We start from the raw sequence: 20,153 nt of genomic DNA, 5'->3' as shown, positions 1-20,153 counted from the left end.
ACTTAGTGGCTTTTGGAAATAGCTTTCTTGTTTTAAGATTTTAAAATAAGGATTAAATGTAATATATTCAATTTATTTATAACATATTTAAATACATTTATAATTGAACAGATGTCAAATTAAACATATATCACAGGAACATAGACCACTGGAACACATCGACACGATACTGAAGTGTAAAAGGAAGTCTAGAAAAAAAAAATATGGCACTTATGGCACTTTCAAATAGCACTGTAGATGCACTGCATTGCCATGAAAGAAATGGGCAATTTGGCAATTCCAAAATATCCCATAAATGCATCGTTATTATATTCAGTTGTTGTTTAATCATATTTTGAGAATTTATTTGTAGGCTTATTGGCAATTCACTACTCTACATTTAGTCTGGGAAATGTCCGTCAGCTACAGAAAAATACTTTAACTATCTTGCCACCCTCTAGTGGACGACTTTAATCAGGCAGAGTCTTGATAAGTGAAACTCACTGAGGCTTTCAGTGCTTTTATAGAACTTATTTCTGTCCAAGACATACCATAACACAAGTTTGCAGGTGAATTGATTATCCTAGTATGCAGTAGACTAAAATTATGTGCATAATCAACTTTAATTGTTATATTGCTTTATATTTCTAGTTCATTGTACTGTACTTTTTGTACCACAGTTATACATTGTCAGATTACAACATTACGCATTAGTATCTAGTATCCATTTACATGTATTAACATTAACACTCAAATTTCTACATTATTAAAATAATGCAAACTGGTACATAAAATATCTAAATTCAAAATGGGATCAGTAACATGTATTTATTGCACACACCACACTTTAAACAGAGATAAATTAGGTGGAAAAACATACACAAATTGGAACAACAGTTTGTCTGGCAATAGTGAGTTGTAAGCTAAGATTAGTTATATAAAATACAGAATGGCAGTAAGCTGTAAATGGCCATATAGTATTATTCCATTTTTCCGGTCGTTGGGAACAGTCTGTTAGTAGTTAATGTGTCATTATTAAGTATGCTAATTACGCCTCTTTGCATACAGTTTTGAGTTGTCATGATGTCATGATGTCCCCATGACTTTCTTAGATCACAGCACAAATCTGGACCCGTCTTTAATGTTGTATGGCAGCAAAAACCATGTTCTCTGGGCGCGACTCTGAACGACTCTGACTGAGGTCAAGTACACATTGTAACTCGTTTGGTTTCTGTTTAAATTAGGTAATTTCGCATGTATTTTGTAATACCCGAATCTATTAGCCTGGAGCATGTAAAATGACGCAAAATGACGTATTTACTAACTGGACAGTCTCATTGGCATAGAACCCCGTGACGTGCGGGGATGGGCCAAAGCCACAGTTCCCGTATTGTCTCGCGATCCATTGTATTGTATAAATTCGCAACGCGGCTTTACAATCGGCCATTTTGTCGGTGCAGGCCATCAGCTATAGAGGGCAGTGGGGTTATAGCTTGCATACTAGTTACCTGAAAGGCACGTAAAGAACATTGTAACATGAGTGATCAGGCAATCTCTTTCGCCAAGGACTTCTTGGCCGGTGGAATTTCCGCAGCCATCTCCAAAACAGCCGTTGCTCCGATCGAAAGAGTGAAGCTTCTCCTTCAGGTAAAACACTCCCTACCGGAAGACTTACAATGTTAGCCGGCTAGCATTGGTGATCTTGCCAACTCCCATTGATTGAATTACTATCTCCTTTCATCGTGTATTCAAAGATTTACAGTATGATTAGGTAGAATGTGTTTTAATGTAGAAATTACTACATTTTGAAAGCGAGAGGTTAAAGAATTTAAGGTCATCCTAAGATTGGAAATGACCTATACCAGCCCGGTTGCTAATGTTAGCTTTCTACGTTAACCTTAGCCGGCAGAGCTAACAAAGGACAAACTGTTGTAGTAACACTGGGACAACCTGTACAAACACATCTTAACTCCTCTAGATTATTTGAAACTGTAACATTTGATATGCAGTTACAACATAGCTCCACGTTATTCATGCTGTATTTTAGGATGAAACATTTATGGTAGCTGATGTACCGCCTAATGTTTGCTCAATGGTTGTGGTTACCAAGGCCCGGCTTCAGTCATCTACAGCCGGGTCAACAAGTTTTACACTATGTTAGTTTAGCCTGTGAAGCGGCATTGTTTTGATTGATTACTGACCTCCAATCATCATGTGATATTTGTCTTTCCAGTAATGTTACGTTTTCAAATCCATGTTTCTAAAAGGAACCTCAGCATATCAGTCATTATCTCTTGATCGCTAGTAAACACCAGTAGTTCTGAAATTCATTAGTATGGAGCCTTTATAGCAGGTATCACAACTTCACTGGGTACAAGGTCACAATACCTTGTGATTGTTTCATGTTCAACACTTAATTTAATCCCCTATTTTTAACATATTTCTCTTTTATTTTTTCAGGTCCAGCATGCTAGTAAGCAGATCACAGTGGATAAGCAGTACAAGGGTATCATGGACTGTGTTGTCCGTATCCCCAAAGAGCAAGGGTTTCTTTCCTTCTGGAGAGGTAACCTTGCCAATGTCATCAGATATTTCCCCACTCAGGCCCTTAACTTTGCCTTTAAGGACAAGTACAAGAAGATCTTCCTTGATGGCGTTGACAAGCGCACCCAGTTCTGGAGGTACTTTGCAGGTAACCTGGCATCTGGTGGAGCCGCCGGAGCTACCTCTCTCTGCTTTGTGTATCCCCTCGACTTCGCCCGAACACGTCTGGCTGCTGACGTAGGAAAGGCTGGAGCCGGAAGAGAGTTCAACGGTCTAGGAGACTGCTTGGTGAAAATCTTCAAGTCTGATGGCCTAAAGGGCTTGTACCAGGGCTTCAATGTCTCTGTGCAGGGCATCATCATCTACAGGGCTGCATACTTTGGCATCTATGACACAGCTAAGGGTACGCTGCTTGTACAAAGATGTATTTGTGTTTCTGAAAAGACTTTGTGTATTAGATGTGTAACCCCTTCTCTTTTGTGTGTTTGCAGGTATGCTTCCAGACCCCAAAAACACCCATATATTGGTAAGCTGGATGATTGCACAGACTGTGACAGCTGTTGCTGGCCTGACCTCATACCCCTTTGACACTGTCCGTAGACGTATGATGATGCAGTCCGGACGTAAAGGAGGTGAGTTAATGTGGATGAAAACCTTTGCTGTTCAATATACTGACAGATATTAGAGTTAAGACTGAATGTACACTTGGTACGGAACTGATTTTAATACCCGTTAACTGGAAAATGTATCATACTTCCCCTCTTCATCCATCCCCAGCTGATATCATGTACACCGGGACCATTGACTGCTGGCGTAAGATTGCACGGGATGAGGGTGGCAAGGCTTTCTTCAAGGGAGCTTGGTCTAACGTGCTCCGAGGCATGGGTGGCGCCTTTGTACTGGTGTTGTACGATGAATTGAAGAAAGTCATCTAATTCATGTTTTCACATCACTGTCCAATTTGGCTAAATGTAATAACTTTCCATTTTTATGGACTCTGCATTCTGCCTTATTTATGGGAACAAACAATGGTGTCACCACTTGGTGATGGCTCTATGTTGTGCATCTATGATTTTAAACGTTCCACGCCCTCATTACCAATGTCATTCCTGTAAGAAATCTGATACCTCCTCAATGTCATTCACTAGGTTTGTATTGTCCCAACTTAAATAAATTTATTCTGGGGAACAAACTACTTCATTGATGTAAGACGTCTCCTCCACTGTGATAGCATGAGATGAGCACTCTAGATAATGGAGTGCAAGAGGTGGATTACACCTAACTGCTATATTTACTCACTTATCTCTTCCTGAGCCTTTCATTTGACCCTGGTCACTTCTAGGATTGTACCATACTACAAGAGTGTTTAGCCCTTTTGAAAACCGCCTGCCAATATACAGATTTTAAAAAAAGCATAAGACTTTTGAGTTTTGTGCTTGCTAAATTAAAAAAATTACTGACCCCATTGAGGCTCTGGTTGTTAGGTTACACAAAGAAAACTAATATATTTGTTAGATATTTGTATGTTTTGATACTATTTAGAAACCTTTTGATGCTTGGGTATTATTATAGAATATTGATTATAAATATTATATTACGATTAGATTGTTGCAGACCTTGTCATGCAGGACAGAAACTCCATGAAAAGTATTAAAAAAATATTAGGGTAAATTATTGTTTTCTTTAGAAAATATGCAAAAATAAAATCTTATGGGTTGCAAGAGACCAAAGTAGTGACTCAAATGTATATTTATTATTGGTTGTTACGGGTTATTAATGTAAAGGAAACCTGCCACATCAGCGCATTCAATAGTTGTGACTCATCGTTTGATACAGGAATAAATGAGTAACCAAGTATGACGGGTACAAACTATTTACTTACAGGTACAGCGACTGGTCTTACAATGCGAATGTACTGAAAATAATACAATGGTATAACTCTAACGTTAGAGCTTGATAAGATATTGTGGCCATAAATGGGTGATCTGCATTCACCTGTAGTCACGAGACCATCCCATCGGTGCCACACCCCATGTAGTACAGCTGGAATAAAAACGTTGTACTTGAACTTACATCAGATCAGTGGGAAGTACGGCATAAGACACCGTCAGCACAAATCCATGGGTGATACTAATCACTGAAGTGCCATGGTGAGGGGCTATCCAAGGACCGACGTGCAGCTCCGTAGGCCGATGCAGGGTAAGGATCGTAACTTACAGTACGCTTTGGAATAGACCTCTTTACCCGCTTCGGCTGGAAACCCTTACACGTCGTGTCGGTCGTTTTACAGCCTCCCCTCCGTGATTTTGGTCCTTAACTTGTTCTGAGACAACGAAGACAGTAGATGGCGCCTGTGGTAAACAAGTGTGAAACCGGCGCGCCCCCGCAGTCTCTGCGCGTGCTCGTGCTTCTCAATGAAGGGTGTGTAAAGCTCGGGCAGGATACTGTGACGAAGTACTGGGTAACGGCATGTCCCAGTTGTACTGGCTGTATTGCAGCAGCCTGTAAATTAAACACATTGTTTTTTTTCTCAACTCTTTGTAGCTAAAAAAAAAAAAACTTAATAAATAAATAAATAAATAAATGTTTTATTACTATTACAGAATAAAGTATTAACATTGTGGGTATGACAAAATAAGCCTAATGCGGTGTTTTTTTTAAGTGTACATAAAGCAGCTAATAAAGCGGGTGGATACTGTATCAATTATTTTGCAATTTTGTGTCTTAAATAAATTTACCTCGAGCATTATTTGTGCAGCACAGATATTACTCAGAGATAAAATATTTGACAGTCCAGTTACCTTAATAAACACATGGTTTATATTTTTTCCTCATTAAAATGTCAGGATAATTTGCCAATTACCTTGCCATATTGTGCTTTTAACAACCTAAAGTTAAAAGTTAAGAATAATAAAATAGTCCAGAGTTAAAATAATTAATGCCCAAGCAGTCAAGCTCGGTGAGAAAATGCTTTCTTGAACAGTTCAAACCAATTTTTTGAGTCAGCATCTTGACCTTCTGCCTGCCTGCTTTTTTGTTCTCTAATATTCACCAAATTGCATCCCAAGTGTATGGAGCCATAACTGTTATAACATTAACACAGACTGTGTCACAGTTTAATATTAAAACTCCAATTTTAAAGTGAAAATGGTAAGTCTTCCTGAAATGGATTGTTGAAAATTAATTACTTAGGTTATTAAAATGTGGAATTATCAAACCGCATTTTCAATTTGACAAATTTACCAGAATACATGTTTAGATTTTGACACTTATTTGATGCTTAAGCTTACTGCACAGTCTCAATCCCAACAGCTCATGAATAAAGGCTGATGTCCTGGTTACACATGCAGATCACCTGACTAACATATCACACAATCTACAGTGTTTTTGGTTTGTTGTGTGTTCTTTAAAAAACAAACAAACTAACACTTCACAGCCGATCCCTGAGCAGAGTTTACATGTTGGCCGCATCAGCTCTCTTCTGAGTCAAGTGGACTGTATGTGTGAAGTGAAGTACAACTGCGTTTGTTGATTAATCATTAGATTTGTCACCGACTGGCATCTTATACAGGGTGTTTCCTGCCTTCTGCCCAGTGCATTCTGGGATACAATCCAGCCTGTTGTTTAGGATCTAGTCACTTCCAACTGTAGTTGGAATCAACACACACACTAATATTATTTATCGGCTTAATTTTAGCTATTTTCTGACTATATTAAGTCCAATAATATCTATCTTTCTATCTATCTGTCTAATTATCTATCTATCTATCTATCTATCTATCTATCTATCTATCTATCTATCTATCTATCTATCTTTTTGTAGTGTTTATCTGGGCAGGCAAAAGAACAGCAAAATGAAACTACAACAAGACTTTCTGTGAAGTACAGGAAAGTACTAGTTTTTATTCCTTCATAATCAAACTTCACAAACAGCTTGAACTTGTACAATACCTCAGAGAGTGAAAATTACAAAAAAAGTGCTGGTAACATTTACAAAAATCATCCTTACTTAGCAACAATCACTTTATTCTTCCACACTTTTTTTAGTCTTTTGTATTAAGGCTTAATACTTCTGTATAAAGTATATGCAAGATAAGTCTTCACAGTTTTTCGAAAAAAGTCACAATATTATGTAACATAATGAAGCTTTTACGGCTATTTTCTTTATAATAACAAATACACATCACTGGTAAATATATGTGAAATACAGGGCTTATTGTAAAATGGCAAGTAATGATACTGTTTGCTGAGATAAATTGATTCCACACACTGTTATAGGAAAGTTTTGACATACCATTGCTATAACTGAAGGAGGAGGAAAAGAAAATGATAAGCATAAACACTTGGGAGATCGCCTCCAAACTTTGGCACATCCCATGAAACAATTTCACAAACTAGGAGATTTATTTTTGAAATCATACATATGGAAGAATAGCTAAACTGGCATAAAGTGAAAACATGCTGTGTAGTAAGGTGCTAAATCAGAGATATTACATTGCCAGCCTTTTTTTTTCTTTTTTCTTTTTATTTCCCGCATGGACTGACATGAATAAGGTGCATTTGTAAGACTCAACGCATGTAGGCATTTGTTAGATGTCAACAAATTGATGTAATAAATACAAATTTGCAAAAGCAACCTAAATGAATTTGACCAATAGTCTTGAGGCGACCTCGTATACTCATGCATTCCCATGGGTTCAGAAAAACGAATATCCCTACTGCAATTGTGTAACTCTCTAACTGTGGCATGTGAAAGTAAAAGCTGTATTGTTTTCATGGTATGTAGTATTTGATTTTTTTCTATTTTTATTTGTATTTTTAAAACTGTTGAAATTGTGACAAACTTGATGAGTAAGGAGATGGAACTGAAAACTGAATGCAAAACTAAGCCAAGATATATTCACAAGATCCTCTAAGCTGCACTGGTTTACAGGTCAATAGATGAGAGCTCTAGCCCTAGACTTACCAATTTCACCCTCATGCATACTGTACGGTTAAAGTGACGCAACAAGCTTGCTTAAATAGTCTACATCACAAAAGCAATTTGGTTTTAGTGCAAACACAATTGGCTGGCTTCAGCTTCTCAATAATAACAAGCTCACCAAGGAGATTACAAGAAGGCACATACTTATGCTTCCTCTAACACGCAACATATTTAGACAAACCGCAACATCTTTCAACAACACCACAAAGCGGTGAAAACAGGAAAGCTACTACATCCAGATAAAATGAAGTTTTGCTGTGTGTGAATTATTGAAAAATTTACACTTATCCATCAACAAAATAATGATGTTAAGGTCAATAATTACTGCTGTTGTGAATGACCGCTTTGAAAAAGGATGAAGTATGATACATTTTGGTGCACAGATTCTCTACATATGTAGCCAATGATGCTGTGCATTTGAATCTTTTGTTCCTCTCTTTCTCAGAACTATTGTATTAGTATTTCACTTTAAAGCATTTTTTTTGGTAACATTCCAGATAAAAAGCACTTTAAATGACCAAATATGCAGAGATTTAAGATGGATGGTGCACGACAGTGGACAGCTGGGTTTATCGTTTGGTATTTGTGTTTATCTCTAAATGTGAAGACAATTGACATTTGACTGATGGGAAATGACTCCTTCCCTCATACATCCTGTCTCTCACTCAAGAGCTGTTTGATTTGTCCAAAACAATCACAGGAGGAAACAACAGTTTTAATGCCCCTCAAATCTGGACACTAATACTCGGGGTACTGCTGGCTAAAAAAACAACCTGCTACAAACAACAATATGTGGATATCGTGTGCATTTTTTTTTTTTAAAGGCAACCGATTCTGTACCTTGGAATACAAAAACAACAAATTAAAAGTTGTGAAATATCACTGTTTACTCAGCATTCGGACTGTGGGCATCAGACAACCATCAGATACTATGGTTCAAAAATATGTTGAGTGAATTATATTGCTTTTGATAGAAGAAGACCAAAATAAGTCTAGTGCAAATCTCTTTTCTGGTTTGAGAAGTGGTGGTTGGTGTAATGAGACTTAACTGTCATATCTGCTCTACTACAGCAAGAACATACCAGGTGATTTTGAGAAGTGGAAAGCTATCAAGTGGTATCCCTTTATCATTCATCTCAACATTTAAGAGAGCGCTCTCTTCATCAGAAAACAAAACAACAAAACAAAAAATTCTGTCACCAGCCGATGCCATGCAACAATTTGGAAGGAAAATTCTAATAAATATATCCTACTACCTATAACCCATCACCTAATAAATGCAATTAACCAGCACAAATGACATGTCCTAACTTTCATTTGAATGACTCCTACTTTGAAAGGGAGGATGGTGGCCATGTTAGTCACCCTGCCCTGTACAGCTGGGAGGATGTGCTTCATCTGTCACATCTGTGCTAACGGGTGTCGTCTGTGCAGTTATGTCTGTCAAATACATCTCTCAACTTGGAAATGTTGGAAAAGTCAATCCAGTCCAGTGTTTGACAAATCATATTATAAAAACGTCCTCGCACATACATTAAAAAAAACTTTATCCCCTATTTCAAAACAGCAGTCAATACATTTCAAACAAGCTTGTTTCATAACAACAATAATAATAAAATACAAACTGACTTGGAGCATAAATTATCAAAAAAAAAAAAAAAAAGAAAAAAAAGAAAAACTGAAAACACATTACTGCAGCATATATTTCAGGGTTGCTTAGTTGTGATGTTAACTACCTTTACTACAACAGCTCCACTTCTGCCAAGTTCATTTTTATTTTTCATTTTTTTTTTTTTTGGGAAAGGATAAAATATCAAGCTAACATTGCAAAAACAATGCCTAACAAAATATACACATATTTATAAGCAAATCTTATAGTTCAACTCAAGTGCATGTTTACAAAAGCATCTACATACATGATATGGCAGCAACAAGCCTGAAAGCCAGATAAAAAATAAACCAAAAAAGAAAAAAAACTAAGCTGCTTTATATTAGGGCACATGTAATTTCTGATTTGCAATGTAAATATTTGAGAAATTCTGTCTTTTTTCGCAGGTGCAAAAACAACGCCCGAATTACAGTAATCAGTAATTTCCTATTTTGAACACACAGGATGAGAAATGTACAGCAGATTGGATGGATGAGACCTTACAGTAATACAATATTGTCAAATTTGCCAAATGGTTCACATTCTGCTTGTAGATGAAGGTGTTGTTATTACAAAAATATATTATCTCGTAATAATTTTCATAAATATTTGGACCACATTGCAATGTTTAAATCCATGTGAAATTTGGTTTTAATCTATTTTCATAATGTGGTGATGAGTGACTATGAAGCTTTTTTTCCCTCGACTGAACAAAAAATATCTGCTCAAAGATTGTGAGCAATGCTGCTATATTTGACTTGAATTGTTGAGACTGAACATTTTTTATCATTCTCTTTCCTTTTTTTTTTTGGCTTTATAAACAACCTACAAATATGTGCAAACTTAACATCTTGGTCCATCTCAAGTATAAACGGCTAAATGATTCTAAGTCACAAAGTCAGATTAGTATTTTAGGGACAGCCTTAAATTATAAGACAGTGCCAATATTTGAAGAAAACATCTATAGCAACAAAACATCAGACAAACTATTTAGATACAATCCAATGTGAAGGTGAACAGGTCTATGCTCATTTGCTAAGTGTGTGTGTAGAAGACATAACCAATGATTATTCAGTATTATGTTTCATTAGAACAATGCAACATTTACAGTCTTATAAATGTTTTAACATGCGATAGTTTACATCACAGCTACTGTGTCAGATTCATTTTTTTGTTTTGTTGCATTTCTTATAAAAAAAAACTAATTTGGTCTACAGGCAAATTAACACGACCACAAAACTATGAACAACTGATCAAAACATAGATGCATTTTCACAAGCACCCCGCTATGAGAAGAAAACCAGAAATCAAATAACTGTAGCAACCTAGCCTGATTGTAGAAACCCAACACACAGAAAGAAATGTTAGTTTCTCCATAAAATGTAAATGATCTTAACCCTTCTTTGGTTTGTCAAAATAAACATTGTCTAGTACAGTTTTTATTTTCATTTAACTCCTAATGATTATCATGGCCCCATTTACAAATTTCCGCCTGAATCTGTCTGTATGCCCACTAAGGCCGACTACACGTTGGTTGAGAGAGTGACCAACATCAATGTGAAGAAGAGCCCTGTCTATTCTGCTTGCTTTTCATGTGTTTTCCTTCTGTACTATGAAGAAGAGACCTAGACAGAGAGTGATAGCATAGTGCATGTTGTTTTTAGAACCAGTCCACACGAGCATAAGCCGTGCTCGAAGCTTATGATCTTTGTGATCTAGTGGCAACATTTGAATAGAGATGAGATTTCAAAAACTGATTTGTCATTTGCGGGAAAAAATAAATCTTTCTGGGCTTAAATGTGATGGGCCATGTTTGCTACTATATGATCAAATATCCAATTGAGTTGCAAAACCACTGAGCGGTGGAAATCCTCTTTAATATCAGGTTAGTTAAGTGTGGAAATAAATGCCAGACTTGGAGATGGAATGTTCTGGACTTGGACAGGAATGCATGTTTTTAGTCACGCTGCTGTGCACTTTCACGCTAATCGTCTCATCGAGCTGGACTAAGCCACAACAACCACGGCCACTGAGAACACAAAACGTTAAGTCTTCAGAGGCAAACTCATGCTCAAGTCTCCTCATCATTGGGAAGAAAAAAGAAAAAAGATTCCAATCCACTGTTGCTGAGGGACACTCAACAGTACAAAGTACTCCCCCACAGGACAAAGCTGTGTAGCAAGGACTGCATGCTTCATTTGGACTGATAGATTACCTGATGATGATGTTTTTATTGAAAACTTCATCAGGTTAGTGTAATAACTGCATGTTCGGAAAAAAGCATCATAGTGAACATAATCTAGATGTAGCTTAGTTTAGCTGTGTGTTTATAATCTGAACAGCTGTTTTCACTGTGTGTGTGCATGTATGTATGTGTGTGTGTAAAGCTCAAAATTAAGACAGAATCTGGATGTTCGTCTGAACAGATGCTATTTGTGTGTGCTTCATAGTGTGGCGTTTGGATGACAGGGACTAGCTATATCTCATTGCCTATATTATTAATGCTTCATTTTAACATCAAATGTCTATGAAACTAAGCCTTCAAAATGTGTATTTGTTAATCATAGCTGTTTTCTCCTATTTACTCAAAAACTATGTATTATGGAGGATTTAAAGATTTAAAATCAAGGCAATCACTTTCTTTTGCTATGATGCTTATTTTGTAAATTAGGTGCATTTAATAAAATGTACAGACTTGCCTTACTTAAAATGATTATTACAATTTTGTTCTTCCTGCTTGGATTTCACATCTAATTTAACAATAGTGTTATAATTAAAAAAGTGTCTTTTTTTCTAAATTTGGCACAGTAACTAGGCTGGAGAAGGTTAGAGAGAAAACTGTGGTAATTAGTCCACCGGGGACTGAATAATCAGCCATCCTCAAAACCTTTTATCTCACAGCCACTCAGTCCTGAAACTTGATTTATGGCTTTAATTCTACCAGATTTTCTTTTAGTTTTGTTTTCATGTTGTTAAACCAACCACTTTAAGACCTTTAAATTCCATGTGTGTGCTTATCTGTAGCCAAAACTTTTAATTTGTAGTCTCATTTTGCTTCTGAGTAATGGTTATAAAAATCTAGTCTAGCATTTAATGACCAGTTTCTTTTTTTTCTCGTTGCTCAATGCTTGCCCTTTACAGTTTCAAGCTGTACATAAACAACAAGGCTGTCAGATAAGATAAAACTTTAATGATCATTGTGGGGAAATTGGGCATTGGCTTGTATGTGGAAGAACCTGCCATTGAGGTCAAAGGACACACAGTGTACTTTGAAACCAGCAATTAAAGCAGCTGCTTTTTCCTATAACCAGCAATCCCTCTTTTTATTCATTTATACTAACTGCCAGTGGAGGTAACTACTTCCATGCCTACAGATGTAATTATAATCTGAATAGTGGTAATATTTACCACAACAAAATTCCAGATTTGACTTGGATTGTCATTCATTTTAGGCAGGCAGTGTGTTAAACTTCACCTATTCCAGGTGATGCATGGCTCCCTCTGCTGCTTACAAAGTGCCACTGCCCCCACCCCCACAAACATACAGTACAGTACAGCATATGGCTTGTTTGCAAATAGCAAAAGCTAATAAAATAAATAAAACAAAATATTAACGAGAAAGAGCAACGTGAAAGAAAAGACGCTATTGAATTTAACGTTTAGTTCATATTAAAAATTTAAATGCATTAGTCTTTTATTTATGAAATTGCGATTGCATTTTATATCTTTAAATCCTCCAAACTGTATAAATATAAGATAAAAAAATTAAACTTGCAGATGTAGCCTTTACTGTATATGAATAGAACATCTCTGGTATTTTAAAGGGTTCTCTTAGGATGCACTCACAACCACCAGGTTTAAGCAGTAATAGTATAAATAGTATATTTTTTAATAGACCATAGTGTATATACTGTATCTGTGCAATGTAGGAGAGAAAAACTATGAATATTCTGTATAGTTGCTGTTTGTACTGATAGGCACTTGATAGGCATATTCCCTATATCCCACAGGTACTGTATACTATAGCTGCAATTATGTCTTTATGAAACTATCTGAAAATGTTTTTTATTATCTTTGTGGAGATGGTGATACTTAAATATATATAGTATATTTGTAAGAAGTTATCTATTTCACTCTAATGTGAACTGTAGAAGGACAAAAAATGCAGTTAAAGTATTATCTGAATGTTTCATGTGTTTTTATGTATTCTTCTCTTTGTGACTTTATTCAAGCTTAAATAAAAAAAGAAATCTGACTTAAAATGTGTGGAGGCAGAATGAAAGACATACAGGAAGACAGAAACATACGTAAGAATAAAATTAACCTGTTCCTTACTCAACATGACCCTCACCATTACTGTAATCTTCCATTTTCTTGTTTTCATTTTAATGTAAAACATATATGCATATATATAGTACACTGTGAAATATAAGTCAATAACCGACTATCCTTTATCCAGTCATGTGAAGCTATGTATGTATAAACAACACCACTATGATCACCAGAAAAAAACAGGAAGAAATCTGAAATAAAGAAGTATAACGATGAATTAAACATACTGCAAGAAGGACAACAATGTACTGTAGACCCTGTGTCTCTATGCTAAGATAAACAAAACATTAACAGTAATATATTTGAAACACAATACAAACAGCTGCAGGCTCAAGGCAATTATCTACTTTTCAATATGTTTTGTTCTGGAAAATATGCGTACACTTTGCAAACATAAATTCTAGACTCTTTTTTTCAAACTAACAACTAGAAGAAGCACGATTGAGATAAGGACTTATTTTCTGGATAATGTTGCAACTTTTCAACAAATTTTAGTCAACTCTTTGCAACACTGAGAAAAAGAGAATTAAGCACCACCACAAGTAGCTGAAGCATTATAAGGAATATATAACTATGGACAGTGAAGAGCATGTGATGCTAATGCAATGGTGGGGGGCTGAGTAGCACGTTATGACACTGGAGAGTAAATTCTTCTCCTTCCAAGCCTGGTCTGCTATCAAACACCTTATGATACAAAAAGTCAACTGACGCTGGGATGAGTTATTAGCCCTCATCCGGATAACATTGCGATTGGCTACTTTGTTATTAAAAAAACAAACAAAAAAAAAAACATAAGAGACACAATTGATAGTGTAATTCTGAAATAAAAATTTTCAAAAACCAACACCGAGCTACTTAACCTACTATTTAGACCAATGATACCACAAAGCTGGTTGTACTCATCTAGCTACAGTCAATAGTGCATTTGATATATGTGTTTACACAAAATATGTAAAATTTAGGTGCCATGAAGGAATGCTAGATTACTGAATACATACATTACACTGAAACAATTCAATTAATGTCTCTGCCTTTACTTTTGAAAAGGTGATGATGTTAGTTTGGCAGTGTTTAAACTGGGTACTGAACAGACAACAATCACCAACATCATGAACTGTGTGCCATACATGTGGCAATACTGTTGGAAAGAGATCTCGGCAGTTGCTTACATATTCTATTTAGTGCATTGTCTGTTAAGGCATGAGATTAACCTCCACTTGCTGTGTAGGGACAAATATAGCACTAGCATGCAGAAATATTGCCATCCTGACAACACCAGCTACAAACTGTAACCATACAATTTAGGCTTAAATGCACACCCAATCAAATGTTAAGTAATGTGCTACTTTTACTGAGGACTAACTCACAATTATTCTGTAAATTCCCCATATATTGTATTGAACATTTTCTTTTCTCTTCAGCTCTGACATGTTCATCACTTGACTTCACTTCAAACTGACTCTACAGGTATCTGAAATCTAGTAGCAATTATGTGAAATTTACCATCTAAATGCTTGACATAAGTTCTTCAAATGGGTGCGATGAAGTCAACAGTACTTGAACTAGGCTGTAGTCAAATCTCAGATTACAGGTGCTGTATTAGCCCAAAAGGTTTGGAGAGCTGCTTCTCATAGTACCTGCGCTGCATATTGCAAAGGAAGCCCTACAGTTCAGATATTCCACTTATCAACAGTTTGATTAGGCTATATACCACACACAGATGCTCACAGACATACAAACACTAAGGACACAACTGTGTACAACTGACAGACAGATATCAAAGAAGCTGCATTCCATCACCCCCCAACACCTTTAAACCCACAGAAAGTTGTTCTAGGACACACAAATCTTAAATGTTACACACACACATACTTTATAAGCATATTACTATTATTAATAATAATATAGTAATAATTATTCTAATTATTAATACCACTACCAACAGAGTTGGATGGTAGCTGTGTTTATTATTACTGGTATTTCTCTGTTACTGTTGTTTGGCTTGAATGTTCCTATGGGAAACGTCTGTTCTGTTTCTAAAGAAATTAACTAAATAAACTGTTTTAGGGAACTGACTCCATTAGAGAATGAAGTCAAAGGTAAAACATAGATGAACACACACAATGGAAAAGAATCAAATAAAAATAAATGCTTGCATTAACACAACACAAGTATATGCTTTAGGTAACTGCAAGCAATAACAAAAGCCAAGAACCGCTGAATTACTTAATGAATAAATTGAAACAAAGCTATTCTATTACATGTGAACTCTACAACCAAATGTTAGATTTTAAAAAAATCCTCTTTTCTAAAACTATATCTCTGTTAACAGTAGTGCACTTATTGGTTTAAGCAGTGCAACATATATGCAAGAAAATAATGCAGTCCACTTATCAAGATTTAAAAAAAAGTTTTTTCCTTTGAAATTGAAATAAAGAAAACCATAGAAGTTCATTTAAGGAAAATGATTAAATATTAAGCACAGGCATTTTAAGAAAAATGTGCAAAGTAGCACTTTGTTGTTTTTTTATACTACAGATGGTTTTTTTAAGACCACTGTATGCAGTTAGTTTTCTTTTAACAATACAACTACGAAAAGTGTTTGCTCACATAAATGAGCAAATCCTTCAGATTGCAGTTGCAGGCAGTTGCATGTGTGTGTGTGTGTGTGTGTGTGTGTGTGTGTGTGTGTGTGCATGTGTGTGTGTGAATGTGTGTCCTATTTTGGATGAAAAGCAATAGCAAACAATTCGACTATCATAAAATGAGCATTAAGTGGTGTGGTGCATGGATGACAACTTGCGCACACTAGCTTCCAAATCTATTCTGTACACGCTGTGTCTACAAAAATCAGGAATGTATACTATTGTCTAGAAAGTCCATCTGCAACTTGTGGTATATCACAAACTATGTCATATAAATCAATAGAGCTACTTGTTTTGATTAGAGACTGTGTCCTGCATGCAGAGTGAGCCGATACATAAGGAGTAATGCATTTTGCTCCAAACTGCTGAAATAGCCTTGCTATACTAATTAACAGGTTAATCAGGGGTTCTAGGAACAGGATGGCATTTTTATTTCTAATTTTGATCAAAATACCCCCCCCCAAAAAAAGGAAACACTGTTCCAGTCAACAAGCTGAAACTTCCAAATTTTCAATTATCAAATTAAATCCATGAAGTCTAGTCAATAATACCAATAGTTAAAGTGAGAAATCAGTTTTAATCTACATCCCATAACAGTCAGGTGCAAGTTGAGGAGCAGCAGTTATGAAGAGTTTAGTCACATATTCCAGCCTGCCATAACTGTGAATGTAAAAGGCTAAAAACATCGCCAGAAAAAGAATCTTTCTTTTCTTATGTATTGAAATGGAAGAGGTCTAATAGCCTTAACAGTCTTTTAAGATATTAGTGGCAGTGTATGCAAATGAGTTAAACTCCAAACTTTGAAAAAAGAAACATATTTTTGCTCAAATACTGTCTCATCAACACACCCTAATTTAGTAAATCAAAATGCATGGACAACAATTACAAAACATGAGAAATATTTGTCCCTGTCACCACCGACAGTACGTTACATTTCAGTAAATGAAATCGGTACCTTGACAACAGCTGCATTATAATCCCTTAATACCATAGGAATAAATAAAACCCAGTGTCAAATTAACTACTCTCCTTTTTTTATTTTACATAAGAAGGCAATCTTGTGACCATCAGTATTTTTAGAGGGAATATGTAGCCCAACCCCAGATGATTTTTTTGTTATTGTTGTTGTAAATTATACCACAGTAAGCTTGGACATCTATAGTTTCCAAACTGGTCAGTATGGGTTCACAACTGCCATGATTTGCGTTTCATGGCAATGTACACGCGCGCACTCACACACAAACACACACACACACACACACACACACACACACACACACACACACACACACACACAAACACACACACACTTGGACAAACAGAAAGACATTTTGCAAAAACAGAAACGCTCAAACAGATATACACATGTATATTCATTCGTTCAGACATATCTACACTAAAGGTGTGTTTGTGTGTATGTGTTTCTTTCGTAGGCCTTTCGGTAGTGTTCAACACATAAATCAGTATTTTAGGAAAGCATACATTTAGAGGCCTGTAGTTAGGATCCATCCAGTAGATCAATATCAAACTACTAAGCCTTAAGGCCACCATCTTTTTTTTTCTTTTAGAATAACAGAAAAAAAATCTTTTTTTTTTTGGAAACTTAATGTGCCAGTGTCTATACTCATTACTCTTCATACCTCAAAATAAGAAAATGAAAATCTAGTGCCATTTTATTTGTCATTCTTTTTGAAAGAAGTTTATCTTTTTGTACTTATCCATCGGAGACATGCATTCGCATGTGGTCATTGAAGTGCTCCATTTGGTCGAACTTGGCAGGGCAGACGGAGCACACGTAGGTGGTCCCTTCTTGGCAGCTCGCTTCTGCAGCTACACCCACTCCTGTTCCAACCCCAGCCCCTACTCCAGCACCTCCACTCACTGGCATGGCGAGGGCCACCACTCCAGCTCCTGGCTCAGGGACAGCCATAGGCATGGGAATGGAGACGGGACCTGGGGTACCTGCGCTCCCCGACAGCCCTGTGATGTCACTGCCTGTGCTGTGCAGGGCCATATGCCTCTCCAGCAGGGTCTTGTGTGAGAACTTCTTCTTGCAGATGTAGCACTCATAGGACTTCTCTCCACGGTGCAGCCGCATGTGGACGTTGAGAGAGCTCTTCTGGGTGAAACGCTTGTTGCAGATGCTGCACTGGTAGGCCCGCACCCCTGTGTGTGTCACCATGTGTTTGATTAAGTAATCCTTGAGGGAGAACGAGCGCCAGCAGATGCTGCACTGATGAGGCTTCTCACCTGGATGTACACGCAAGACAAAAGCAAAGAGACACAGTTTGAGGATTAGGTTTATAAAAGAGAAACAAAAGGTTTCTTTGGATCTCTCCAACAGGAGCTCCAAACCTTCATCCAGTATAAAAATATACTGATTATTTGAACAGCCACCTTGATGAGGACCTTCACTGAATGTTGATATCTGTGTCATGTAGGGATTTGTGATACCAAAGCTACACTGTTGTTAATGCAGCTAGTATAACATGTGTCAGAATGAGGCTGTACAGTATGTATTTCAACCTTTATGAGGGCATGTGTCTATTATACTATTAACAAAAAATATATAAACATCAGTGGCTGAGAATCAAATCAAGGTCAGTTTTAATGCTAAACAATTCTGGTACAAAGCCATTCAATTTTCAGTGATACACAAACAATGTGACAGGTTTGCCGACTTCTGATGGTGCAGCAACATCAGACGCCTGAAGCTAGAAGTGTTACTTTTACAGAAAAAGGAACATACCTCAGGCTAGAATTATTTAAACATGTATTAACTGTGTGGGAAAGCCTTTCTTTAAAAGTAGCTCTGATGCAGTTATGGTAACATATACAAATTACAAAACGTAAATTGCTGTAATAACTTTACAGACAGGAATGCGGATCTATGAGGAAGAAATTGAAAAGCATAATTATCTTAATTTCCATACAATCAGGAACCAAATGATTTATGCATCTATTTGGTATTTGGTATTTTTGACAGTTTGTTAAGAGGTATGCTCATTTTAGATAACTGTCTCTGCTTACATAATGGCATAAAATATTAACATATTAATGAACATAAAACTAACAAATACAGAAAGAGACTGATAACCCTACAAATGAGCAAGTTGTACCACGCAAGTTAATGAAGTCTTGTGTATCAACTGTTTGCTGCCACACTGAGTGAATTATTCTGTAGCTGCCTGCTTTGACTTAATGAAGCCAATCATTTATACCTTTACTTTATCTTTTTTTTTTTACCTGGTTCACAGGAAGGTTAGAGGTCAGAGTCAGTTACACAACCACAGCATGGAGCTTGCACTTATTGTGCTTGCGCTTTATCAGGGAAGTGAATGTGTAATACGGTGACTCACACAATTAACCCACTCTCTGACATATTTTTGATTGCAACCAATGATATGAGAGATCTGCTGCACGTGTATCATGCAGTAGTACTGGTGTGTCCTTCGTCTTTGAGCTATTTTGGGTGTGTATTGTACAAATCCATATTTTTAGGAATTTGTATGCTTTTGTAATGATAATTGAGACTTGAGGTGCCTCGTGAAGATGTAATATACTACATTTGCCAAAGTAATGCGTGATCAATTTTGTAACCCGAAAAAATATAGCGTATGATGTTGATATAATATGGTAGTCTCACAGAGAAATATAATGTTATGCTAAATTGTACAGTTTATTGTACAAGTCTGTTATTGTACAAGTTTGTTTAGAATGTTTTTCCATGCCTCATTAAGATTAATAATTACCTGCCAAAGGAAATTCAGATTTAGTCCAATGGGATCGATCGGTCAGCGACTTTCTTTTTGAACATGTCTACACTTCACTGCACACCATTATTTTAACAGAGACTTTTTGAAGGAAATGACCGTCATACTGTGTGATAGGTGGTTCTGGACAAGCTGTGCACTCTGACAAATAACTAATGACATTTGAGAAGGCAATTTTTATGAGATCATCTAATTACAGTATATGATATCTAATTCTTTCTGTGATAATGATTTCTATAGTTTGATTA

At 36.4% G+C, this 20,153-nt stretch overlaps 2 protein-coding genes across 2 annotated transcripts in view; one reads left to right on the top strand and one right to left on the bottom strand.

Moving 5' to 3' along the window:
• The first annotated feature begins 1,413 nt into the window (after positions 1-1,413).
• si:dkey-251i10.1 (uncharacterized protein LOC100038774 homolog) lies at positions 1,414-3,718 on the top strand. The gene is made up of 4 exons (XM_067494776.1): positions 1,414-1,626; positions 2,440-2,926; positions 3,015-3,155; positions 3,301-3,718. The coding sequence occupies exons 1-4, from the start codon at positions 1,516-1,518 to the stop codon at positions 3,456-3,458; spliced, it is 897 nt and encodes a 298-aa protein (XP_067350877.1). The 5' UTR covers positions 1,414-1,515; the 3' UTR covers positions 3,459-3,718.
• Positions 3,719-6,395: 2,677 nt separating this feature from the next.
• zbtb20 (zinc finger and BTB domain containing 20) overlaps positions 6,396-20,153 on the bottom strand; it is a 33,274-nt gene continuing 19,516 nt past the window's right edge. Inside the window, exon 4 of the mRNA XM_067494775.1 lies at positions 6,396-18,382. Within this exon, the coding sequence (XP_067350876.1) occupies positions 17,847-18,382 (536 nt within the window). The 3' untranslated portion in view covers positions 6,396-17,846. The remainder of the gene's footprint in view (positions 18,383-20,153) is intronic.

This window comes from Channa argus, chromosome 24 (genome assembly GCF_033026475.1).
Source record: "Channa argus isolate prfri chromosome 24, Channa argus male v1.0, whole genome shotgun sequence".
Classification (NCBI taxonomy): Eukaryota; Metazoa; Chordata; class Actinopteri; order Anabantiformes; family Channidae; genus Channa; species Channa argus.
The sequence above is the reverse complement of the archived record's forward strand: the minus strand, read 5'-3'. Positions and strand labels throughout refer to the sequence as shown.